Here is a 12,934-nt window from a genome sequence, read left to right as displayed (position 1 = left end):
CACCCCCTGATTTCTGCTGGTGCCAGTGGACTCTGTAATCACCAATGCTGGTCCCAAAGGGCATGGAACAGGGAAGATGCACAGTCTCCCCCAGGGAGGAAGATGCGGAGGGTGTTTGAGTCAGCACAGGCTGAGAGGTGGAACCTGCAAGGGAAACGGAAACCATGAGAGAAAGAAAAATGGACTTGCATTTATAGAGAAGCTACAGGGGAATATGCACTGAAATCAGCTTCTCAGAGTCACATGGGCTCTGGCTCCCTTGGTTACCTGAGGGGTAACTGAGGACCAAGAGGAGAACCAGGGCCCAGGCCATGGGGAGGAGTCCAGACATTCTCTGTATCCTGGGGAAGCAAAGAGCTCTCTGCCTGGGACTCTCTGGTTCCCTCTTTAAAGGAGCACAAGGCACCTCCCACACCAATCACAGCTCCATGGGCTATTCAGCCAATCAGAATAAGACTGGACCTTCCGTGTAAGAGACAATTCAGCCAATCAGAATAAGACTGGACCTCCCATGTAAGAGACTCCATATATAACAACTCAATAGGTTCTGGGCATTTATATAAGCAGGAAGAAAGAAGTGGCTTGAGGCATTTACATAAAAAGGAAATTGGGGGAAATATCATGGAGTGGACTCACGGGAGCAGGATCTGTGCAAATCCCCTCCCCAAAAACGGGTTATTTAGCATCCTTCACCCGTGTTTATTGGCCCTTGCAGAAGGGGCCTGAGCCTGGGAGAGGGTCTGAATTTACTCATCTCCTGTGGTTTTTCTTTTGCCAATCTACTACCAGCATTGCAACCTGTAGAGCGTATGTATAGAGTAGCCCCGATAAGTAAAATATTAAAGTGGATTCTAGGGTAGAGGGCATTTTTCCACCACATCTACTACAAAGCAAGTCCTGTCTCATTCAATGGGCCACACCTTGTGGAAAGTGTTCTTAGGACAGCAGCCAAAGTCTGTATACCAATGCAGCATAACTCTCACAGCATCTTAAGGACAAACACGCTGTTAGCATAAGAGGCTTTTTGTGCTACAAGATATCCATTGCTCTTTAAGGTGCCACATCTCATTCAATGTTCTTGTTTCTAGTGCAGGGGCTGATGGGAATTGTAGTCCATGAACATCTGGAGTGCCATAGGTTCGCCACCACTGTTCTAGTGCCTTCAAGAACAGTAACCCCACTTTTTTTATTGATTTATGGCTCAACTGTACGTTTTCTGTTTCCTTTGTGGCTTTCGATTGCTTAGTAGTATTCTTAGTAGATGCTAATAACTGTTGTGTAATTTATTACACGTTTTAATTAGATGTCACTTCCAGAGTTTGTGCTGTACAGCACTCCTAAATTAATAGAAATGGCATGGCCCCAGCCTGCTTTTCAGCTCAGTCTCTTGTCCCCATCCCATATGGCTGTGGTCTGTGCAGATCCTGCTATCCCCAGCATAACCTTTTTGGTGGTCAAAAGAAACATACGCGCCCTTGTTCATCCACAGAAAAGCTGGTTGGATCCAGTCCACTGAGTAAATATGGTTCAACCACGGCCCGTTTTTGTTCTTTAATCTGTAAGCACAATAAGAGACTTCTGCCGGCTGAATAGTTAAGGGAGGGGAAGACTAAATTAATTGTGATCCTTAGAAGACATGGTTGGAGACCTGAGTTTTTAGCAATGTCACTATAGGTTTTAGCAAGACTGCACAGGCAACTTACAAGTGTAGCTATACTAAATTTTTAATTTTTGGTCATAGTTAAGGTATTCTATCTATTGCTTGCTTTTCTCACAAGTTGACCTTTTAGTAAATAGTCACTGACTGTGTCTAGGTAAAATAATAATTATATTAGTGTTGCAATTATTCCTTCTTGTAAATACCATAGATTATGTAATATTATGAAATTTGCTTCTAGTACTCCTCTTTTAGATTATAGATTATGTAACATTCTGAATAGTGCTTCTAGTACTCTTTTGTCTATATATACTATGGTAACGGTATCTTGAAACTGATGTACCTTGATCTTGTACTACTGGTCGCTGACTGTAAATAAACAACTTTGACACCTTTGGTTCAACCAACTTGAGGCACAGATCAGGCAAAATTCTGTAATAATTCTGTATTTTTCACTGTGGGGAGGAAGACTGAAGGTTTTTGTCTCAGTTCCCCATCAGAGTTCACTGCTGTGGAACTGGCTACCGCTGCCATCCCATGAACAACAGTAATAATCAGCCTCATCTTCAGCCTGGACATTAGCAATGACTAAATAGTGAACGTCGCCAGACTTAGAACCAGTAAAGCGGTTTGGGATCCCTTCACCCCGAGTGCTGGCCCCATAGAGTGCAAAACGGGGGCCCTGTCCAAGTCTTTGCTGAAGCCAGTGAGTGTGGCCTACACTGCCACGGGCTGTGCATGGAAGTTGAACCGTCTGTCCTGGGGATACAGACTGGAAAGGAGGCTGGGTCAAAGTTGGCTGTGACCTGATACCTGTAGAAAGAAAGAAAACAAGGAAAACACTGAAACTGCCTTTCCGGGGATGAAAGGAAGAGAGAGGGGTCCCCTTTGACCCCCAAAGAGGCTGTGCTGAGGACCATGAGATTTGAGATGCAGTAATGAGGAGAAATAGGTTGGATGGAATGAAAAAACTGGTGGATTCACCCCTGTGACTTCTTTCAAACATCATACACTGTATTCCTATGCAATACAAACTGCTTTATGATTGATCTAGACTGTAAATTGACCTTACCGGAGAAGTAATAGAAAAGTGTGAAGAAATGCAGAGTCCAGCCCATCTTGAGTTCTCTAAAGGACTTTCCGGAGCACAAAGATCACTAGATGGCACCTTCTCCCTCTCTCCTGTATTAAATCCCCCACAACCGAGCAATGGTCCTCCTCCCATGCAAATGTGTTCTGTGATCATTAGCTACATTATAGTTTCATGTCTGTGTAGGGAATGTGCTACACTCCAGCAAAGGCCACAACTTGGGGACAGATTTGCACTGAGGAGATTGTTAAAAGCGCTGAGAACGGCACTGATTTAATCCAGAATGAAAATGTGGCAGTGGAAAATGTGGCTTTCACTGGATCTGAATCATTTCATCCCCTGAATTATTTCAAGAATGGTCAGAACTGGGAGTTGCAGAGGTGTGTGGGCCCCATTGGCCATATATGTATTGGGGGAAATAAACCGGAGTGCCACTCAGCCTTATTTGCTGGGGCCCAGTTTCCTTAGTGGACTCTTTTCATGGGAACTGTCCTGCCCAATTGAGGGAATAAGCCCAACAGCTGCTGTTCTCCTGCTTGGAAGATGGGATAGAAATGGTGTCTTCTACCTGCTTCCCCTCCCCCTGCCCCCGCAATTCTGTCCTCTATACATCCACTTCAAGAGACACCTGAACTCCATTCATGGCCCTTCTCATAACTTGCCTTTCTAAACCAGGCAAGACCAAACTCGGAATTCAGAGGAACAAATGCTGGCTTTTCTTAAAAGCTATAGTTGTGGGTAACAGTGACATCTTCTGGCCAAGAATGAAGTCCCCCTACTCTACATGTAGTAGAATGTGTCTACTTTTATAGAAGACGAGGAGGAAGAGGAGGAGAAAGAAGTGTGGGTTTTTTACCCCTCTTTTCTCAACCCCGCAAGGATTCCCAAAGCGGCTTACAAACTCCTTCCCCTCCCCACAACAGATACCTTGTCAGGCAGGTGGGGCTGAGGGAGTTCTGAAAGAACTGTGAGTGACCCAAGATCACCTAGCAGGCTACAGGTGTAAGAATGGCAGGGGAGGGGCTGGTTCACCAGATTAGAGTCCGCTGCTCATAGGGAGGAGTGGGGAATCAAGCCCGGTTCTCCTACATTACAGTCCACTGCTCGTAAACACTGCACCATGTTGTAAAAAATGTATAGACAATGGCTCATTTTCGTCATTACATTTCAGGCTTATATACTTTCCCATTTATACCAAAACAGAACACTACACATGATTCTCTAGACATGCACAATGAACCATTTGTGTCAGAATCTGGCAGCATAGGTGCATCTCGGCTTCAGGATGTACAGGTGTATTATCCCCTTTTGTGGCATTTTACATAGGTCCTGATGAAGGGTGTTAGATAGATTTGTGGTTTTATGTGTGAAGTCTGAACTGAGCCACAGACTCAGCTGGACGATATCAATACTCAAATTCCCAGAAATTCCCAGGAGCCTCTCTGGTCACAATGGCAGCAGACCTGTGGTTTAGGTTAGACCTGAATAGGCATAAAGGGAAGAGTGGTTTTCAATCCAGAAGCTGGGGTCCCTGGAGGATGCTGAATGCTCCTCACACCACTTCAAGAAGGTTTTGAGATGAATGTGAGTCCTCTTGGAATAACAGCCAGTGGGGGCAAGGGGGCAAAGTACAAGGCTGCAGGTGGAAGGGGAGTTCAACTCACAAACACACCCAACCACTCTTCCGCTTTTAGACCCTCACTCTGTTTCGCATGCATTCAACATGAGGCGCAGCCTAACACAAGATCATGGGGGGTGCCATCACCTCTCCCAGCTCTCATTAACCTGACTAGTCTGGGAGGCTCAGCTGGTGTACCAATAAGAATTTACAATCGATACAAAAGAAATTAGATCACTGCACGGAGGTTTTTGTCTCACTTCCCCATGCAGTTGTATCATCGTGTATTGCAGGCTGCTATCATAAGATAAACAGTAATAATCAGCCTCGTCATCTATTTGAACACTGGAGATGGTTAAGATGGCAGCATTGGCAGAGCTGTCCAGAGAACCTGAGAATCGGTCCGAGATTCCTGATTCTCTGTCATCATTTCTATAAATGAGCAGTTTTGGAGCACTGCTGGGCTTCTGTTGGTACCAGGAATTCCAGTAGTCATCTATGCTCTCACTGCTTCTCCTACAGGAGATCTTAACAGTCTCTCCAATGGCAGCCGACACAGAGGGCGGCTGAGTCATTGTGAATTGGGCATCGCAACCTGGAAACAAAATCAGAGGCACAAGTTAAGCAGAAGGGTGATGGTTACAGTGCAAGGATAATCAGTATTGCGATTAAAAGGGGGGAAAGAAAGGAAGGACGCTTGGCTAATTAGGGATTTTAATGATGTCTCCATCCTACCCCCGAAAAAAGCCAGAAACAGGAAGAGCATCAGGGACTTGGTCATGGTGAGAGATTCTCCGCTTCCTTGGTCAAAGGGGTGGTTGACGAGAGGTATCCCAAGGGCAATTGATCAGCAGAGTTGACTGTCAATTCCCTAAACTTTAAGACGTCTCCCTCTATGCAAATGAGGTCAGAGCTCAGTGGTTGCCACCAAGTGACCCATTTCCCTCCATGCGCCTTCAGTCCTGTTGCAAATCTCCTCCCACAGCTCTGAACATGATGCTTAAAAAATTGAATTTTGCATCCTTTAGATAAGAGAGAATCGGGAAATCTACCAGTAATGGGTGCTAGAATGAAAAACATTATTCTGCAACAAAGAAGCCCGTTTTTTTAATGATTGGCAGCAGGACGTCTATCCCAATCTCTGCATTATTGCAACGTCTTTCCCATTATCTGAATCATTTCATCCCCTGAATTATTTCAAGAATGGCCAGAACTGGGAGTTGCAGAGGTGTGTGGGCCCCATTGGCCATATATGTATTGGGGGAAATAAACCGGAGTGCCACTCAGCCTTATTTGCTGGGGCCCAGTTTCCTTAGTGGACTCTTTTCATGGGAACTGTCCTGCCCAATTGAGGGAATAAGCCCGACAGCTGCTGTTCTCCTGCTTGGAAGATGGGATAGAAATGGTGTCTTCTACCTGCTTCCCCTCCCCCTGCCCCTTGCAATTCTGTCCTCCTGCCATCCACTTCAAGACTACCTGAACTCCATTCCTTTGGCCCTTCTGTAACTTGCACTTTCTAAACCAGAGCAGAGATAAACTCAAATTCAAGAGGAACAAATGCTGGCTTTGCTTACAAGCTACAGCTGTGGGTAACAGTGACATCTTCTGGCCAAGAATGTAGTCCCCCTACTCTACATGTAGTAGAATGTGTCTACTTTTATAGAAGACAAGGAGGAAGAGGAGGAGATAGAAGTGTGGGTTTTTTACCCCTCTTTTCTCAACCCGCAAGGATTCTCAAAGCGGCTTACAAACTCCTTCCCCACCCCACAACAGATACCTTGTCAGGCAGGTGGGGCTGAGGGAGTTCTGAAAGAACTGTGAGTGACCCAAGATCACCTAGCAGGCTACAGGTATAAGAATGGTGGGGGAGGGGGGCTGGTTCACCAGATTAGAGTCCGCTGCTCATAGGGAGGAGTGGGGAATCAAGCCCAGTTCTCCAGATTACAGTCCACTGCTCGTAAACACTACACCATGTTGTCAAAAATGTATAGACAATGGCTCATTTTCGTCATTACATTTCAGGCGCATATACTTTCCCATGTCTACCAAAACAGAACACTACACATGATTCTCTAGGCATGCACAATGAACCATTTGTGTCAGAATCTGGCAGCATCGGTGCAACTCGGCTTCAGGATGTACAGGTGTATTATCCCCTTTTATGGCATTTTACATAGGCCCTGATGAAGGGTGTTAGATGGATTTGTCATTTTATGTGTGAAGTCTGAACTGAGCCACAGACTCAGCTGGACGATATCAAAATCCTCAGAAATTCCCAGGAGCCTCTCTGGTCACAATGGCAGCAGACCTGTAGTTTAGGTTAGACCTGAATAGGCATAAAGGGAAGAGGTGGTTTTAAATCCAGATGCTGGAGCCAGTAGAGGATGCTGGATGCTCCTCACACCACTTCAAGAGGGCTTTGAGATGAATGTGAGTCCTCTTGGAACAACAGCCAGTGGGAGAAAGGGGGCAAAGGACAAGGCTGCAGGTGGAAGGGGAGTTCAACTCACAAACACACCCAACCACTCTTCCGCTTTTAGACCCTCACTCTGTTTCGCATGCATTCAACATGAGGCGCAGCCTAACACAAGATCATGGGGGGTGCCATCACCTCTTGACTCTCATTAACCTGACTAGTCACAGGAGGCTCAGCTGGTGTACCAGCCAAGTACAATCGATGCAAAGTAGATCTGCTGCACGGAGGTTTTTGTCTCACTTCCCCATGCGGTTGTATCATCGTGTATTGCAGGCTGCTATCATAAGATAAACAGTAATAATCAGCCTCATCCTCTATTTGAACACTGGAGATGGTTAAGATGGCAGCATTGGCAGAGCTGTCCAGAGAACCTGAGAATCGGTCTGAGATTCCTGAGGCTGTTAGATCATCTGCATCTATGAGCAGTTTCGGAGCACTGCCGGGCTTCTGTTGGTACCAGGAATTATCGTAGTCATCTATCCTCCCACTGCTTCTCCTACAGGAGATCTTAACAGTCTCTCCAATGGCAGCCGACACAGAGGGCGGCTGAGTCATAGTGAATTGGGCATCGCAACCTGGAAATAAAATCAGAGGCACAAGTTAAGCAGAAGGGTGAGGGTCACAGTGTGAGGATAATCCGTATTGCAATTAAAAGGGGGGAAGAAAGGAAGGACACTTGGCTAATTAGGGATTTTAATGATGTTTCCATCCTACCCCGGAAAAAGGTCAGAAAAAGGAAGAGCATCAGGGCCTTGGCCATGCTGAGAGATTCCCCGCTTCCTTGGTCAAAGGGGTGGTTGACGAGAGGTATCCCAAGGGCAATTTATCAGCAGAGTTGACTGTCAATTCCCTAAACTTTAGGCAATCTCCCCACCATGCAAATGAGGAGTCGGAAACAGTGGTTTGCCACTTAGGTATTATTTCCTTCCACTTGTATCCATAAATCTCCTCCCACAGCTCTGAACATGATGCTTAAAAAGTTGAATTTTGCATCCTTTAGTTAAGAGAGAATCGGGAAATCTACCAGTAATGGGTGCTAGAAGCCCATTTTTTTAATTATTGGCAGCAGGACGTCTATCCCAATCTCTGCATTATTGCAACGTCTTTCCCATTATCTGAATCATTTCATCCCCTGAATTATTTCCAGAATGGCCACAACTGGGAGTTGCAGAGGTTTGTGGGCCCCATTGGCCATATATGTATTGGGGGAAATAAACTGGGGAGCCACTCAACCCTATTTGCTGGGGCACAGTTTACTCAGGGGACTCTTTTCATGACAACTGTCCTTCCCAATTGAAGGAATAATTGTGGCAGCTTCTGTTCCCCTGCTTGGAAGATGGGATAGCGATAGCATCTTCTGCCTGCTTCCCTTCCCCCCGCCCTCGCAATCCTGTCCTCTACACCCTCTCTCATCCACCTTAAGAGACACTTGAAGTCTGTTCATGGCCCTTCTCATAACTTGCCTTTCTAAACCAGGCTGGATCAAACTTGCATTCAAAGGAACAAATGCTGGCTTTTCTTAAAAGCTGTAGCTGTGGGCAACAGTGACATCTTCTGGCCAAGAATGTAGTCCCTCTTGTGTATATGTGTCTGTTTTTGTAGAAGAAGAAGAAGAAGAAGAAGAAGAAGAAGAAGAAGAAGAAGAAGAAGAAGAGAGAGAGAGAGAGGGAGAGAAGAGAGAGAGAAGGGAGGAGGAGGAGGAAGGGAGAAGGAGAAGGGAGAAGGAGAAGGAGAAGGAGAAGGAGGAGGAGGAAGAGAAGGAGAGGAAGAGGAGAGGAGGAGGAAGAAGAAGAGGAAGGAGGAGGAGAAGGAGAAGGAGAAGGAGGAGAAGAAGAAGAGGAGGAGGAAGGAGAAGGAGAAGAGTTGGTTCTTATACCCCACTTTTCTCAACCGCAAGGATTCTCAAAGCGACTTTCAAACTTCTTTCCCTTCTCCTCCCCCCAAGAGACACCTTGTGAGGCAGGTGGGGCTGGGAGAGTTCCGAGAAAACTGTGAGTGACCCAAGATCACCCAGCGGCTTCATGTGTAAGAGTGGATCTGGAGAACTGGGTTTAATTCCACTCTCCGCTACGTGAGCAACGGACCCTCTCCTTGTGAACTGCATTTGTTCCTCCATTCCTCCATATGAAGACTGCTGATAACTCTGCCTCCCAAACTACCCTCCATGGAGGCTATTTCGCCCCTTATGGATTCCCTCCACTAGACAAGGATCCATCGGGTGAGGTAGAAGAAACACAGGTGATCTCCAAGCTCATGCTCGGGTGTTGCTTGATCATCACTTGAAACCAGAAACTCCCAAGCCCTGTTCTCTCCTCTTCTGGAGATACCAGAAAATGTATTGTCAAAGGCTTTCACAGCCAGAATCACTGGGGTGCTGTGTGGTTTCCGGGCTGTATTCTCTCCTGATGTTTACATACCATCTGTGGCACAGCATGCTTCAGAGGAATCCTCTAGAAGATACCAGCCACACAGGAAAACGAAACGTCAGGAAAGAAGAGGCTCACTATAGAACACGGCCATACAGCCCGGAAACCACACAGCACCCAAGACCAGAAAATCCCCACAGCTGTCCAAGTTTCCGCTCAGCAATTCTGTCCATTTCCCTTCCTGCCAAGGGGTACCAAACTACTCACTGAGTAGTCATGGTGGCCATTCTCTGAGTAGTAACAAACAAGTCTAAAAGAGATGTGTCCAGTTGGCATTCTGGATCTGTGCTACCATTTTTAGACTCTCCACCTAGTTGCCGTTTCTCCCACTTTGCTCAAGCTCCTTAGAATGGGAATGAGAACTCAACCTGTTCTGATTTGGAACTATTGCACTTAGGGGATAGACAGCTCACCAGATGCCCTTCCGCTTTATTGCCCTTTGGCTAGCGAGAAAGAATAGAGTTCAAGCTCCAAGCATTCAAAAGACAAGGAAGTTTCACGAACAAAAAGAAAAGAGGAGACGTGGTCTTGTTGATCCTCAGGCTGCGAGTGTTACGTTCAAGTAACAGAAACAAAAAAAACCCCCAAAAAGTACACATCCTTTGAGGAGAGTCGTCCTTGTTCCTCCACGGCATTGAGAATCCACAAAGAGGTTGGAAATGAATTAGCTCTGAGTTGGCTCTGAGTTGGCAGGTGGCCCCATCACCTCTTGCATCTCATCAACCAGACTGGACACAGGAGACTCAGCCGGTGTGTCAGCCAAGCACAAGCAAGGCAAAGCACATCTGCAGAACGGAGGTTTTTGTCTCACTTCCCCATGCAGTTGTATCATCGTGTGCTGCCCGCTGCCCACATAAGCTAAACAATAATAATCAGCTTCGTCATCTATTTGAACATTGGAGATGGTTAAGACGGCGGCATTGGCAGAGCTGTCCAGAGAACCTGAGAATCGGTCTGAGATTCCTGAGGCTGTTAGATCATCTCCATATATGAGCAGTTTCGGAGCACTGCCGGGCTTCTGTTGGTACCAGGAATTATAGTAGTCACTTATGCCCCCGCTGCTTCTCCTACAGGAGATCTTAATGGTCTCTCCGATGGAAGCCGACACAGAGGGCGGCTGAGTCATTGTGACTTGGGCATCGCAACCTGGGAACAAAATCAGAGGCACAAATTCAGCGGAAGGGCAGGGGTCACAGTGTGAGGATCATCAGTGTCACCCTAAGTGGGATAAACAGAAAGTTATATAAGTCAGGTATTTTAGTTAAATCTCCATCCTACCCCAATAATAAGTGAGAATTAGGACAAGCATCGAGCCCTTGGCCATGGTGAGAGATTCCTCGCTTCCTTGGACAGGTTGCTGAAGAGAAGAATCCCAAATACAACTCATCCGCTCAGCTCCATTTCAATTCCCTGGAGTTTAAGAAGACTCCCCGAATGCAAATACAGGCAATGCTCACTGGCTGCCACCAGATAACTCATTTCCTTCGAGAGGCACTGAAGGCCTGCAGGAAAACTTTCTTGCAATAAAACAGAGTTTGATAATTTGTCAACCACAGCTGCTAGAATGGAGGCGTTTAGGTTCTGCAACAGAGAAAGCCAAATTTGGTGATTTGCAGGGGATCAATAATATTATTTAATTATTTAATTAAGAATGCTAAGAACTGGGGTTGTTCCTGAATTGAGGAGGTGGTGGAACCCTACACCATGTCGTAACAAATATATAGACAATGGCTCATTTTCACCATCACATTTCTGGCACTTTTCCTTCATACAACAACACAGCACACTACACATGATTGTCTTCAAATTCACAATCAACCATTTGCGTGCAGCGTGGGTGTATTTCAGCTTCAGAGCCTGCAAGTGGATTCCCACCTTTTGTAGCATTTCTCCTCGGTCCTGATAAAGGGTGTTAGATGGATTTATGGTTTTATGTGTGAAGTCCGATCTGAGCCACAATGTCAGTTGGGCTAGATCAATACTGAAGTTCCTAGAAATTCCCAGGAGCCTCTCTTGTCACTCACAATGGCGGCAGACCTGTGATTTAGGTTGGACCTGAACAGGCATAAAGGGAAGAGGTGGATTTAAATTGAAGAGCTGGGGGCCCTTGGAGGATGCTGGATGCTCCTCACACCATGTCAAGAGGGTTTTGAGATGCATATGAGTCCTCTTGGAATCAAAGCCAGTGGGGGAAGGGGTGCAAAGTACAAGGCTGAAGGTGAGGGTGAACTAAGCTCTTCAAAAAACCCCACCACTCTTTCGCTTTTATACCCTCACTCTGTTTCGCATCCATTCAGCATGATGCACAGCTGGACACAAGTTCATGGGTGGCACCGTCACCTCTTGCATCTCATTAATCAGACTGGACACAGGAGACTCAGTCGGCGCATCAGCCAAGCACAACCAAGGCAAAGCATATCAGCTGCACGGAGGTTTTTGTCTCACTTCCCCATGCGGTTGTATCATCGTGTACTCATTGCCACCAGCATAACTTAAACAATAATAATCAGCCTCATCTTCTGTTTGAACACTGGAGATGGTTAAGACGGCGGCATTGGCAGAGCTGTCCAGAGAACCTGAGAATCGGTCCGAGATTCCGGAGGCTCTGCTGCTCTGTTCATATATCAGTAATATTGGAGCACTGCCGGGCTTCTGTTGGTACCAGGAATTAAGGTAGTCACCTATGCTCCCACTGCTTCTCCTACAGGCGATCTTAACAGTCTCTCCAATGGCAGCCGACACAGAGGGCGGCTGAGTCATTGTGACTTGGGCATCGCAACCTGGGAACAAAATCAGAGGCTCAAGTTAAGCAGAAGTGGTGGTCACAGTGTGAGCATCATCAGGGTTGCCATTAAAAGGGGAGAAAGAAAGTCACTTGGCTAATTAGGGATTTTAGTGATGTCTCCATCCTACCCCCAGAAAAGGTCAGAAACAGGAAGAGCATCAGGGCCTTGGCCATGGTTAGAGATTCCCGGCTTCCTTGGACAAAGGGGTAGCTGATGAGAGGTATCCCACGGGCAATTGCTCAGCAGAGTTCCCTGTCAGTTCCCTAAACTTGAAGAAGTCTCCCTCTATGCAAATGAGGTCAGAGCTCAGTGGCTGCCTCCAAGTAACCCATTTCCCTCCAGGGGAATTCAGGGCCTGTAGCAAATCTCCTCCCACAACTCTGATACAGGATACATAGAAAGGTGAATTTTGCATCCTTCAGATAAGAGAGAATTGGGAAATCTACCAGTAATTGGTGCTAGAATGAAAGCATTTATTCTGCAACAAAGAAGCCCAAATTTTTTTTGATTGGTAGCAGGACGTCTATCCCAATCTCTGGATTATTTTAACTCCTATCCCATTATCTGAATCATCTCATCCCCTGAATTATTTCAAGAATGCTGAGAACTGGGAAATTTCTCACTCTCAAGAGGTGGTGTAGTTGAAGAGATGTATGAGCCTGATTGTCCATATATATGTTATCGAAGCCTTTCAAGACCAGAATCATTGGGGTTTTGTGTGGCTTCCGGGATGTATGGCCGTGTTCTAATAGAACACAGTGATACTGTCCATATATGTATTGGGGGAAATAAACTGGGGAGCCACTCAGCCCTATTTGCTGGGGAACAGTTTCTTTAGTGGACTCTTTTCATGGCAACTATCCTGCCTAATTGAGGTAATA

At 46.2% G+C, this 12,934-nt stretch overlaps 1 protein-coding gene and 2 pseudogenes across 4 annotated transcripts in view; all 3 read right to left on the bottom strand.

Annotated features, from left to right (window-relative positions):
• Window positions 1–12,934, bottom strand: part of LOC125442851 (immunoglobulin lambda-1 light chain-like) — a 420,716-nt gene that overhangs the window by 358,771 nt on the left and 49,011 nt on the right. The window contains exons 1-2 of one of the 4 annotated variants that reach the window (XM_048514609.1): window positions 12,181–12,284; window positions 11,741–12,047 (exon numbers count right to left, since the gene is read on the bottom strand). The exons of 2 other annotated variants lie outside the window; for them this stretch is intronic. In XM_048514609.1, the coding sequence (XP_048370566.1) occupies window positions 11,741–12,047; window positions 12,181–12,226 (353 nt within the window). In that variant the 5' untranslated portion in view covers window positions 12,227–12,284. Of the gene's footprint in view, window positions 1–4,653; window positions 4,961–5,100; window positions 5,209–11,740; window positions 12,048–12,180; window positions 12,285–12,934 lie in introns of those variants that run through there. One more of the 4 variants, XM_048514608.1, reaches the window with a different exon arrangement.
• Window positions 7,014–7,647, bottom strand: LOC125442890 (annotated as a pseudogene).
• Window positions 10,023–10,638, bottom strand: LOC125442889 (annotated as a pseudogene).

Source organism: Sphaerodactylus townsendi, linkage group LG13 (assembly GCF_021028975.2).
Source record: "Sphaerodactylus townsendi isolate TG3544 linkage group LG13, MPM_Stown_v2.3, whole genome shotgun sequence".
NCBI classification, from domain to species: domain Eukaryota; kingdom Metazoa; phylum Chordata; class Lepidosauria; order Squamata; family Sphaerodactylidae; genus Sphaerodactylus; species Sphaerodactylus townsendi.
Note: the sequence above shows the minus strand (reverse complement) of the source record. Positions and strands in the feature narration are given on the sequence as shown.